Source organism: Plecotus auritus (assembly GCF_963455305.1).
Source record: "Plecotus auritus genome assembly, chromosome: 10".
Lineage (NCBI taxonomy): Eukaryota > Metazoa > Chordata > Mammalia > Chiroptera > Vespertilionidae > Plecotus > Plecotus auritus.
The window spans coordinates 60,862,522-60,875,045 of record NC_137785.1 but is presented as its reverse complement, the minus strand read 5'-3'; the positions used below and the strand labels follow the sequence as shown (position 1 = coordinate 60,875,045).

Sequence of the window (12,524 nt, the reverse complement as noted above, 5' to 3'; positions counted from 1 at the left end):
TTCGGTGCAAAGCGGTGTGGACTGACCGGGTGACCCGCCTCCTGAAAGAAACGCCGCCACTCCGTGTGGGCGGGTGAGGTTTCAGACTCATCTGAGAAGACCACCGGTTTTGTAAAATATATTTGATGGATGTCAGAGAGGAAGGGAGAGGGAGAGGGAGAGAGAGAAACATCAGTGATGAGAGAGAATCATGGATCGGCCGCCTCCTGCGCGACCCCTACTGGGGATCGAGCCCGCAACCCGGGCCTGTGCCCTGACCGGGAATGGAACCCGAGACTCTTCCGTCTGTGGGCCGACGCGCTAACCACTGAGCAACCGGCTGGGGCTTCAGCAATCTTTTTTTTTTTTTAATATATTTTATTGATTTTTTACAGAGAGGAAAGGGAGAGGGATAGAGAGATGGAAACATCGATGAGAGAGAAACATCGATCAGTGGCCTCCTGCACACCTCCCACTGGGGATGTGCCCGCAACCAAGGTACATGCCCTTGACCGGAATCGAACCCGGGACCCTTCAGTCTGTGGGGCCGACGCTCTATCCACTGAGCCAAACCGGCTAGGGCGGCTTCAGCAATCTTAAAAGACAGTTATGCAACCCTCTGGACTGAATTGCTTGCCCCCCCAACTCACAGGCTGGAGCCCCAACATCACTGCTCCCCGCGCACAGAGAAGGGGGGGCGGCCGCCCGCAAGCCCAGGAGGAGGCCGGGGGGAGGAGCCCACCACGGCCCGCCCCTCGACCTGGGCCTCAGCCTCCAGAGCCCCGAGGAAGGATGTCTGTGGTGTGCGCCCCCGCAGGCCTGGGCGTGAGCTGCGCCCCCACAGGCCAGGGCAGGCGGGTGAGCAGAGCGCGGTCCAGACGGGCGCTGGAAGTGATGTGTACGCCGCCAACAGCAAGGAGCACACACACGCGGGGATGGCTCAGCCCCAGCGCGTGCGAAGCGGCTGAGCGTCGACCTAGGAACCAGGAGGTCACAGTTCGATTCCCGGTCAGGGCACCTGCCCAGGTTGCAGGCTTGATCCCCAGTGTGGGGGGCCTGCAGGAGGCGGCCGCCCCCCCTTCTCTGTGAACTCCCACTGAACCAAATCCCTAACAGGCCACGGTCCCGCACCCCCCGAAGGGAACCCCCAACCCCAGCGGAGCGGCCTCGGAACACGGCTGGGAGGGCACATCCCAGCCCCCAGCAACTGGAAAGAACCCTCCGGAATCACAGCAGCGGCTCTGTGATGCCCTGTGATGAGACCTTCACGGGACAGGCACGGCCACACCGCGAAAGCCCATTGGCCCGGCACCGCGTTATGCGGGAAACGGGGCAATTACAGACATACTCGCGTGAGAATGGCATGTTCCACGCAACCACGCACACCGCTCTTCTCCGACGGAGACCAAGTCTTCCCGGCGCGGCGGGCTCTCCGGGGGACCTGAGAAGGAAGACGGGGCGGATTCGTACAAAGAGTTTCTCTCGTAGCAGCCTGGCCGTGCGGGGCCCCTCGGGGCCACCTGTGACCTGTCTCAGGGGCCCACACTTTATTTGCAATCTCAAATCTAACAGTAGATTATCTATAATAATAAAAGTGTAATATGCTAATTAGACTGGACGACCTTCCTGACGGAGCCGGGGCTGCAACCCGGGTCCCGGGTGCCAGAGGGAAGCCGGTGCCAGCAGCCGGGGGAAGGAAGGCCCACTCTGGCACGAATTTCGTGCATCGGGCCTCTAGGACAAATATAATTGATTTCAGAGAGGAAGGGGGGGGAGAGAGAGAGAGAGAAACATCCATGATGAGAGAGAATCATGGACCGGCTGCCTCCTGCACGCCCCCCACTGGGGATCAAGACTGCAGCCCGGGCCTGTGCCCTGACTGGGAATCGAACCCTGACCTCCTGGTTCATAGGTCAACACCAACCACTGAGCCATGTCGTCTAGGCAACAGCAGATTTTGAAGTAGGGCATCACTGTATTCTCCCAACAAATGGATTTCAGGGTGAATCTCAGTTCTATAGAGTTGCTTTTGTGAATTCTAACTTAGAATTTCTGGCTTTTTAAAATTATTATTATTATTATTTTAAATATATTTTAAAATTGATTTCAGAGAGAAAGAGAGAGGGAGAGATAGGAACATCCATGATGAGACAGAATCATGGATCGGCTGCCTCCTGCATGCCCCCCACACTGGGGATCGAGCCCGCAACCCAGGCCTGTGCCCTGACCGGGAATGGAACTGTGACCTCCTGGTTCCTAGGTGGATGCTCAACCACTGAGCCACGCCAGCTGGGCCATAACATCTCAGTTTTCAGTCTCCAAAATGATGTGAAGTTCTCTCATGTGCTCTAGTTAAGAGGTTGCAGGCGGTAGGGGGTGTGTGGGGGGGTGTGTGGCCTGTACCCGGGGTCACCCAGCCTTGGGTCTGGGTGAGTTTCTCCCGATAGAGCCGTGTCAGGTAGGGGCTGGCTCACTCAGCCCCTGGGGGGAGCAGGGTGGGAGTGAGGGTGGGGGTGCTGGCCTCAGGGGACCCCATCTGAGTTCTGGCTCCGGCTGGCTCTGGGAACACAACCTCACCCTCAGGGGCATTGTGGGGCTCGGGGAATGGGGTGCAGTGTGGAGGGTGTGGGGGTAGGCCTCCTGGCCCTCTGGGTGCCTGCCGCTCACCTGGGGCTTTACTGACGCTGATCATCTCACAGCCTGCCATGGGAACGAGAGCAGTTATTTCTATTTCTTCTTATTTTTTGTTACCCCTCACCTGAGGATATTTTTCCGTTGATTTTAGAGAGAGTGGAAGGGAGGTGGGGGGAGACAGAAAAAGAGAAACATCGATGGGAGAGAGACACATGGGTTGGTTGCCTCCTGCCGACGCCCTGACCAGAGCCGGGGATCGATCCTGCAACCGAGGTACGTGCCTTTGACCAGAATCGAACCCGGGACCCTTAGGTCCACAGGTCGAGGCTCTATCCACTGAGCCACACTGGACAGGGCAACCAGAACCATTTAGACCCTACGCACGGCCTGCTGGGATATCCGGGACAGTCCCAGGGGACACCAGCTCTATCATGGCCCTTTCCCAAATGAGGAAACCAAGGCAGGCCTCGGGGCTGTGCGCATCGCTGTGCGCTGGGGACCCCACGCAGGAGGCCCCGCAGCCACAGGGAGGGTGCGGTCTGGGTGTCACAGGTTCCTGGCCTCAGACCTGACGGGCTAAAGGTGTGTTCCATTCCCACCTAGAAGCGTCTTCCCCTCCTGGTCCCCCTCCCCGGTCTCCAGGGAAGGAGTGAGCCGCTGTGATTTCATGGGCCACCAGGGGGCGCTGCCCGCAGAGAAACCGAACCTCTTCCAGGCCAAAGCGTGGGCTCCCCTCTCCTCCCCACCCCTTGAGCTGGGCTCTCCCTAACCTGGGCCAGGGCGCAGCCTCAGTCACTCCAACTCAAGCTAAAGCTCCCCGTTAGGGGTACATCGGGTTTGCCCCTGCGGCCAGGGGAGCCCTGGCTAACGCTTCAGGCCCTCCCTGTTAGGGGGACAGGGAAGGGGGGAGGGGAGGACAGGGGGAACGCAAGTATAAGTGATGACAGGACAGTTTCGGGTATGGAAACACGTCTGGAGCGCTGGGCAGCGTCCTGCCCGCAGCTGACTCTGCTGCACTGGGCACTGAGAGTGGAAGGGAGGGGGAGCAATGGAGAGAAACGTGGATGTGAGAGAGACACATGGACTGGTTGCTGCCCCCATGTGCCCTGACCGGGGAGGAGTCTGCAATCCACGTACAGGCCCTTGAGCAGAATCAAACCTGGGACCCTTCAGTCTGCAGGCTGATGCTCCAGCCACTGAGCCAAGCCGGCCAGGGCTCTGTGCTCACACACACACACACACACACTCACACTCTCTATTATATAAGAGAGGGGGCAGCAGGGATCGTCCAGAGCTGACAGATGTACTGATGGCCTTGATGGTGCTGATGGTTTCATGGGTGTGTACTTGTCCCCAGCTTTATGGAGTTTTAGATATTGAATATGAACAGCTTTTTGGGTGCTGATCACAGCTCGATAAAGTGGTTGAGACTGTACACAGCTGTGCAGCCGTGCGTCACTGACCATGGGGATACACTCCGGGAAACGCGTCGTCGGGCAGTTCTGTGGTTGTGCACACGCCCCGGAGTGCACTGTCGCTCCCGGGCCACACGCCTGCACAGCGGGTCAGTGTGCTGTGGGCAACCCCAGCACGGTGGGAAGAGTTTGAGGGTCCACACCTACCAGCACACAGAACAGGTCAAGTAAAACTGCGATGTGAAGGTGAAAAAGGCAGGGCCAGGGTGCCAGTTATGTTGTTACATTGTTGCTGACATCACTGCGTGGTTGGTTACGTTGTGACATTGTTGCTGACATCACTGGGTGGTTAGTTACGTTGTGACATTGTTGCTGACATCACTGGGTGGTTAGTTATGTTGTTACATTGTTGCTGACATCAGTGGGTGGTTAGTTATGTTGTTACATTGTTGCTGACACCACTGGGTGGTTAGTTATGTTGTTGCATTGTTGCTGACACCACTGGGTGGTTAGTTATGTTGTCATAGTGCTGCTGACATCACTGGGTGGTTAGTTATGTTGTTACATTGTTGCTGACATCAGTGGGTGGTTAGTTATGTTGTTACATTGTTGCTGATATCAGTGGGTGGTTAGTTATGTTGTTACATTGTTGCTGATATCAGTGGGTGGTTAGTTACGTTGTTACATTGTTGCTGATATCAGTGGGTGGTTAGTTATGTTGTTACATTGTTGCTGACACCAATGGGGGGTTAGTTATGTTGTTACATTGTTGCTGACACCACTGGGTGGTTAGTTATGTTGTTACATTGTTGCTGGCATCACTGGGTGGTTAGTTATGTTGTTACATTGTTGCTGACACCACTGGGTAGTTAGTTATGTTGTTACATTGTTGCTGGCATCACTGGGTGGTTGGTTATGTTGTTACATTGTTGCTGACATGTACTGTGTAGTTAGGCCTAAACCAGCTCGAACTGAACAGGTGCAGACATCGTTTTCCTGTCATGATTCCTAAGCTGTACAATGTAACTGCTATTCACTCAGCACTTAGGTGGTATTTGGTATTACAAGCAATCTCTAATTTGGAGATTTGGGGATCTGCGGGGCCCTGTTACCCCACACTCTTCAGGCCCTTTGCATCCTCCAGGCTCCCCATCAGCTTGGTCCTGGAGCCCTAGGAGTGAAGCTGCCCTTGGCCTTTCCGGGTCCCCTCTCCCCGCAACCTCCACCCCACCCCACCCCCGGCCCCAGGCCCAGAGGCCCTGCTATTAGACTCTGGCCTTAAGTCACCAAACACTAACCTAGCCCCTCCTTCCCAAGGCGCTGTGCTCTGGAGCACGGGGCTGGGAGGACGTGGGTCCCTAGGCCCGAGGCCCACAGAGCCCAAGGGAGACAGGGGCTCCGTGTGGGGCGGGGTGAAGGGCAGGGGTGCCCTTAGGGCCACACAGCAGACCGGGGGGGCCGGGCCGGGTCGGAGGGGCGCACGCCCTGCCCGTAGTCCTCCCGAGAGGTTGGGGACCAGGGACCCGAGCGCGGTGGCTGCGCCCTGAGAACCCGGTTCCGCTGCTCCGTGTTCTGTGGCGACCCGGAAGGTCCCAGCGCCCGAGCCGGAAGGCGGGAGGGCGGGGCCTGCGCGCGGAGCTCGCGGTCTGGGTGACCCTCGGGCGCGCGGCCCGAGTCCCCGGGAGGCGGCGGGTGACCGCGCGCCGGCCTCCAGCAGGTGAGCGCCCGCGCGGGCGGGGCCGGGCGGGGCGGCCGGGGAGAGGCGCGCGTGTCCGGGGCCCGCGGAGCTGACCTGCACTGGCGGGCGGACCCGGGCGCTTCATTCATTTTCCGGTTGGAGACGTGGAGCGCGGAGCGTGCGGTCGGCCCGGAGGAAGCGGAAGCGCGAGCGAGGGTGGCCCCGGGCGCCTGACCCCGGCCGCACCCAGTGCCCCGCGGGGACCCGGTGCCAGGCCCGTGTCTCGCCGCACCAGCCGGGGAAGGGGGGTGTGTGTGACCTCCCGCAGGGACCCGGTGCCTGCGCGCCTCTTCCTTCAACACCCCAGGTACCTGTGTCCCTGCCCCGTCCCCGGTGAGCGGGTGTGTCCTGCCGCCGGGCCGGGCGTGCGTCGGGGCGGGCGTGACGGGCGCGGGCGGAGTCCTGGCGGCACCGGCGGACGTGCGCGCACCTGGCGAGCCCCGCGGGAGGAGGCTCGGAGCGAGCGGTTAGGGGTGACCCGGGAGGTCTGTCAGCGATGCAGGGGGGGGGGGGGGTGCGTTTGGTCGGGCCTGGTAGCTTCTTCCGTCTTTAAAGAAGGGAGTTGGGCCCTGACCGGTGTGGCTCAGTGGATAGAGCGTCGGCCTGCGGACTGAAGGGTCCCGGGTTCGATTCCGGTCAAGGGCATGTACCTTGGTTGCGGGCACATCCCCAGTGGGAGGTGTGCAGGAGGCAGCTGATCGATGTTTCTCTCTCATCGATGTTTCCAGCTCTCTATCCCTCTCCCTTCCTCTCTGTAATAAATCAATAAAATATAAAAAAGGGAGTTGGAAGAGCAGGGGCAGGCCTGGGCGCAGCGCAGCTCCGGCCTCAGTTGCCTGGAAAGGCAGGTCCATGCGGCCGGCCCTCCTGACTTTTCACCAGAGACGCCTCCGAGGTGCAGGCGCCATCTCCCGATGGAAACGCCAGCAACTGTCCCCCTAGAAAGCAAAGGCCTTTCAAAGGGGGAGGCCACAGGCACGGGTCTGCGATGAATAAAAATAGCTGTCGGGGAGTCACTGCTCCCGGCAGAACCCCAAATCGTGTTGCGATGAGGGGGCCGGGGCTGGGGGCGTTTCCCAGCCGGGAGGGGAACGAGTCCCCGGAAGGAACGCGTGTCCCCGCTGGTGCAGATGACCTGACCCCGTGACCTGAGTCTCCGCCGAGTTTGCATTTTCAGCCCCTGGTCCTCCGCCAGCAGTCAGACCTGCTTTCTTGTTATCTCTGCACACAGTTCTTTGGGACCCAGGGGAGGCAGGAGGGTGCGTGGGGGTCCAGGACTCCGGGGAGTGGAGCAGGCCCAGGCCTTCCCGCCTGTCCCCCTCCCCCGCCCCCCCCCCCCCCAGCTACCTGCCAGTCCCAGGGCAGCCCGCCCTCCGCTGCCTCAAACCCCACTTGGCAGACAGACGCCTCTGGCTGATGCTGTTTCGCAATTTCTGACTCGAGGACAGAGTCATGGATGCTGCGTCCCGGGTCAGGCCCTTCAGTCTTGCCTCCCGGGTCCGGCTGGAGACCCCCTGGGCTGGCTGTGAAGGCAGCGTCCCCCCACCAGGCTGCTGGGCTGACATGACCTTCAGTGAGCTGTGCCCTTGGGGGATCCCTCATCTGGGGAATGTCAGAGGGCCCGGCCCGCGTGGCTCAGTGCTTGAGAGTCGACCCATGAACCGGGAGGTCACGGTTCGATTCCCGGTCGGGCACATGCCCGGGTTGTGGGATTGATCCCCAGTGTGGGCTGTGCAGGAGGCAGCTGGTCCATGATTCTCTCTCATCATGGATGTTTCTCTCTCTCTCCCTCCCCCTTCCTCTCTGAAATCAATGTAAAGTATATAAATATCCTAACTAATAAAGACGGAATATGCTAATTGACCCTCACGCTGTCGCAAAGATGGCGGCGCCCACAGCCAATAAGGAGGGAATATGCTAATTGACTGCCCCGCCCTCTAATATGGCAGCACCCAGTCCCCTCAGCCACCCAGGGCCGGCCCAGGCTTGCGCTGCTGGCAGTGGCAGCAGCAGAGGTGTGATGGGGTGTCACCTTCCTCTGATTGCCGGGTCGCCTCCCCACCCCTGACGGCTCCGGACTGTGAGAGGGGGCAGGCGGGGCTGAGGGACCCCCCTCCAGTGCATGAATTTTCATGCACCGGGCCTCTAGTAAATATATATAAAAGAAGGGTCCCAGGGCCCTAACCGGTGTGGCTCAGTGGATAGAGCGTCGGCCTGCGGACTGAAGGGTCCCGGGTTCGATTCCGGTCAAGGGCATGTACCTTGGTTGCGGGCACATCCCCAGTAGGAGGTGTGCAGGAGGCAGCTGATCAATGTTTCTCTCTCATTGATGTTTCTAGCTCTCTATCCCTCTCCCTTCCTCTCTGTAAAAATCAATAAAATATATATATAAAAAAGAAGGGTCCCAGGCACTGGCGCACGGGACCACAGCTCTCCTGGGCCTGCGAGAAGTTCCGAAACCCTGCCTGTGGGTGGGGCGATCCGGGATTTGATCTGAGAACTCCCCGTTTTCCCCCCGGGACCGGGAGGACAGTGGCACATTGGAGACGGGTCCGGATTGCCCGTGGTTTAAAAAGAGCCTCATCGACCCACAGCCATGGAGCTAGAGGCTGCCCTGTGTCCTCCTGGGCTCCTCAGCAGCTGTCAGCATGCTCAGCCCCACGGAGGGGGAGGGGGAGGGAAGTGGAGGAGAGGGGGAGGGAGGTGCCCCGCTGGGTTTGGCTGCAGCTCAAGCTGGAAGTAGCTCCGCTTTGATTTACTTCCCGGCCCCACCAGGCGGGGGCGCTCCATCCCCAGGACCCTAGGCAGAGCCCGCCCCGCCCTGCCATGCCCCAGCTGCCAGCTGGGCAAACAGCCTCCTGACCCCAGAGGCTTCCTGTCACCTTGTTCCAAAGGTCAGGTCCTTCTCCGTAGGATCCACCCGTCCTCGGGTCCCTGGGACTGTGTGAATCTTTTCTCCTCTGGCTGGTGTGTCTTCCTGCCGCGGCCCGGCCCCCGAGTAGAGGTGGGCTGCCTTTCCCAGCGGTGGCTTTTTTTTTCTGTTTGTTTGTTTTTAATGTTTTTATTGATGTCAGAGAGGAAGGCAGAGGGAGAGAGAGAAACATCAGTGATGAGGGAGAATCACTGATCGGCTGCCTCCTGCACGCTCCCTACTGGGGATGGAGCCCGCAACCAGGGCCTGTGCCCTGACCGGGAATTGAACCCTGACCTCCTGGTTCACAGGTCGACGCTCAACCACTGAGCCACCTGGCCGGGCCTGTTTGCTTATTGACCACCGGCCGCCCCGCTTCCTCGGTGACAGAAGGCTTGTCACGTGACGGTGCTGTCCTCTCGCCCTCCGCAGAGCTGGGGTCCACCCTGGACACTGGGAAGAGCTGCTTCGGGTGGGAACACTGACGTGTGGGCACCCTCCCTCCCCCCTCCCTCCCGCAGGCCGGCGGGGCACGCCATGCCCCTGATGGTGGAGGACGCCATGAAGCTGCTGTGCTCCCTCTCGGAGGCGAGGAAGATGAAGGCGGCCGTCAAGCACGCGGGGCGGGGCGCCCTGGTCACCGGCGCCGTGGCCTTTGTCGGGGGCCTGGTCGGGGGCCCGCCAGGACTGGCCGTTGGTGAGTGCAGTGCCCCGCGGGGTGGGGGACAAAGGCCTTGGGTCCACAGGGGCCTCACGGGAGCCTGCGACCTGCGGGAGGGGCTGGCGAGCTGAGTCTGAGACACGGCCTTTGTGGACAGACGTGTCCGGGGGAAACACACGTGTCTGTGTCTCAGAAGCACAGGGCGCTCCTCCTGTGGGGCCGTGCATGCGGACTGGAGGGCGCCCTGCCCGAGGGGTGTGCCCTGTGCCCCTGGGGAGGCCCGATCCTGTCTTATTGCAGGGACAGGGGGAGCTGGCATCCAGGCCCCTGGCCGCTCACGTTAGCTGTTCAGAGAGCACCCGGCCCCCCGGTCCCCAGTCCCCGGTCCTCAGTCCGTGCAGGAGAAGGCGCCCACAGTCGCCCACAATGCACCTGCCCCTGGTCTCACCCCTGCTCCCGTCTGGGGACCAGTTTGTGGCAATGAGGGAGGTTTGGCTGCTTCCCATGGTCCCTGGGAGGTCGGGTGAGTTGCTTCCTCTAGTCTGGGAGCAGGAGGATTCCCGGGTGACCCCAACCACAGGCCGTGACCCAGACCACGGGCTGTGACCCAGACCACAAGCCGTGACCCAGACCACGGGCTGTGACACGGACCACGGGCCATGACCCGGACCACGGCGGGCTGGGCCTGAACCATGGGCTGTGGCCCGAGCCCTGGGCTGCCCCCTCAATCCTGTGACGAGCTCCCCGCGAGCTCCGAGGCCGTCATTGTCAACAGCCCGACTAACCGAACCTCCTGTTCCCCAGGGGGCGCCGTCGGGGGGCTCTTAGGGGCCTGGATGACAAGCGGGCAGTTTAAGCCGGTCCCCCAGATCCTCATGGAGCTGCCGCCCGCCGAGCAGGAGAAGCTGCTCAGCCAGGTCACGGCCATCGTCAGGCACCTGGAGTGGACGGACGCCGTGCAGCTGACCATGCTGGTCATGGGCAGCGAGGCCCTGCAGGAACGGCTGCTGGCGCTGCTCGTGGGCTACGTCACCAAGGAGCTGCAGGCCGAAGTGCAGTACGGCGACTAGGCTCGGCGGGGCACCTAACTCGGGGGGCACCTGACTTGGGGGGCGCCTGGGCCCTGTGCTGGGTCCTGATCTGGAAAATACTGATGAAGACGCCGTGGGCGCGGCCCGTGGGAAGCTGCCGAGCAGAGGCGCCTGCGGCTGACGTGGGGACAGGTTCTGCGTCCACGCTCCTGACACGGAGGGCGGAGGGGTCAGCCGCTCAGCTGTGAAGGTGACTGCTGTCGAGGACCCCAGGTGGGACGGGGACCCCTCCAGATGGGCCGCCCTGCCCAGCCCCCGAGCAGCACAGAAGTGATCAAGGCAGGCGGCCACCTGGGCCCCGGCAGCTGGAGGGCAATGTCCCTGAGACAAAAGGCTCCGACCTTCCTGAAGCACCAGGTTCCATCCACCCTCCAGTTTTCTGTGCACATGGAGGTGGGGGTCTGACATCCTGGGCAGGAGGGCACCCCTCCTCCCTTCCCCCCTCCCCGCCGCCCCCCCCCCCCAACACACACACACTCTCAGGGAGGCAGAGCAGCGCCCCCTGGAGGCACTGGGAGGCGGAGCAGCCTGGAAAGGTGGGCGTCAGGCAGGGAATCCCCAGCTTCCTTCCATGTTTAGTCCCCAACCCCGTGCCTTCCCTTTGTCCCTGGCGTTGGGTGTGCACGCCTCCCGGGTGAGCGATCTTTTCAGGAATCGCGAGGGGGACAGACTGTTCAGAACCCTGTGGGGTCGCAGACGGGCCGTGCGGTTCTAGAGGCAGGACAGTGGGGATTTAGGGCGGTCGCTTCTCAGAGGTCGTCCTGATCCACCAGGTCACCAGGAGCACAGCTCCTCCTGCAGCTGCGGCCTCCCCCAGCGGACCCAGAGGGGGTGAGGCTGGGCTGCTGGGCCGGGTGCCCTTGGTGCCTCCCTATTCCCCCCATGAGGCCCCTCGGAAGGGATGGAGGGGGTGCTCTCAGGGATTGCATGATTCCCCCTCTCCTCGGCTGGCCTTCCTTTCCCCTGGGAAACAGCGTGGGGAGCAGACGGCCCCACCCCTGACCCCAGGGGCTGGAGGCCCCACGCTGGGCTGAGCTGTCACCCATGACCAGCCGGGTCCTGGGAGGCTGGCAGTGGGCTTTGGGCCCCAGAGCCCCCCTCGGGGCTGAAGGTACTTTCCCGGCTCCCCTCAGGCCTGCTCAGCCCCTGGGCTTATTTCCTTGTAAAAACCTTCACTTACTTATTTCTGAAAGGGCCACCCCAGGCTGGTACCCAATCAGGTGCGAGCATCAGAGGGCTTCCTCCTCGCTGCCCCCTGCCCCGCCCTCCTGTCAATCAACATCGTGAGCATCCACTGGGTTTAACCCTGGTCTTTGAAAAGGATTCCTTTCCCTGTATTTGTCAACGCTGATTGCCGGAGACTTGGGAAAACGCAGACGAGTGTACATAATAAAGTGCTGGAATTCCAGCTCTCACCCAACCACCGTGAGAGGTGGTATATTTTGTGCATCTTGTAATGCCGCGTGTGTGCGTGTGTGTGTGCGCGTGTGTGCGCGCGCGTGTGTGTGCGTGTGTGTGTGTGTGCGTGTGTGCGTGTGTGTGTGCGTGTGTGTGTGTGTGTGTGTGTGTTTCTATCGCGTTTGCATCCTTGTTCAGGCCACTTTGAACCCTTCCACGGATGAACCCTGGGCTGTAGCTCAGAATCTGCCCACGTGTGTGGCGGCTGTAACATGCCTTGGCACTCAGTGGCCCGCCCGGTGCGGCTGCCTGTGGAGGTCCTTGGAACCATACACGCTGCGTGGGCCTTTCTGCGTTAACATTCCGCTTGTATTTTGGCTCCTGATAGACGGTCTTAGGGAGACCCCTCAAAGTGAGGTTGTTGGTAGTATTTTTACAATATGTTTATTTTTATTGATTCAGAGAGGAAGGGAGATGGAGAGAGAGAAACATTAATGATAGAATCATGGATCTGCTGCCTCCTGCACGCCCCACACTGGGGATCGAGCCCACCACCCGGGCATGTGCCCTGACCGGGAATCGAACCCTGACCTCCTGGTTCATCGGTCAATGAACGCTCCACCACGGAGCCACGCCGGCCGGCCATTTTGGCATTGTAAGATGCTGGTCATTTAAAAGCTGGAGGCAGGGCACTGCT

At 60.9% G+C, this 12,524-nt stretch overlaps 1 protein-coding gene and 1 long non-coding RNA gene across 5 annotated transcripts; one reads left to right on the top strand and one right to left on the bottom strand.

Annotated features, from left to right (window-relative positions):
- Positions 1-350: 350 nt before the first annotated feature.
- LOC308235085 lies at positions 351-6,124 on the bottom strand. Its single transcript, XR_013959164.1, has 3 exons — positions 5,821-6,124; positions 1,328-1,420; positions 351-955 (listed from the first exon to the last, which is right to left on the bottom strand). It is a non-coding gene; the product is annotated as an uncharacterized lncRNA (long non-coding RNA).
- LOC308235846 (protein C19orf12 homolog) lies at positions 5,642-11,857 on the top strand. Of its 4 annotated transcripts, none has more exons than XM_080645016.1 (3): positions 5,642-5,745; positions 9,199-9,374; positions 10,143-11,857. In XM_080645016.1, exons 2-3 carry the CDS (start codon positions 9,215-9,217, stop codon positions 10,406-10,408), a joined length of 426 nt encoding a protein of 141 aa, XP_080501142.1. In that variant the 5' UTR covers positions 5,642-5,745; positions 9,199-9,214; the 3' UTR covers positions 10,409-11,857. The 4 variants fall into 4 exon arrangements, with proteins under 4 accessions (XP_080501142.1, XP_080501144.1, XP_080501143.1 ...); XM_080645018.1 differs by having other exon boundaries at positions 5,652-5,745; positions 8,989-9,374; positions 10,143-11,854; XM_080645017.1 differs by lacking the exon at positions 5,642-5,745 and adding an exon at positions 5,886-6,073 and having other exon boundaries at positions 10,143-11,854.
- Positions 11,858-12,524: the final 667 nt, after the last annotated feature.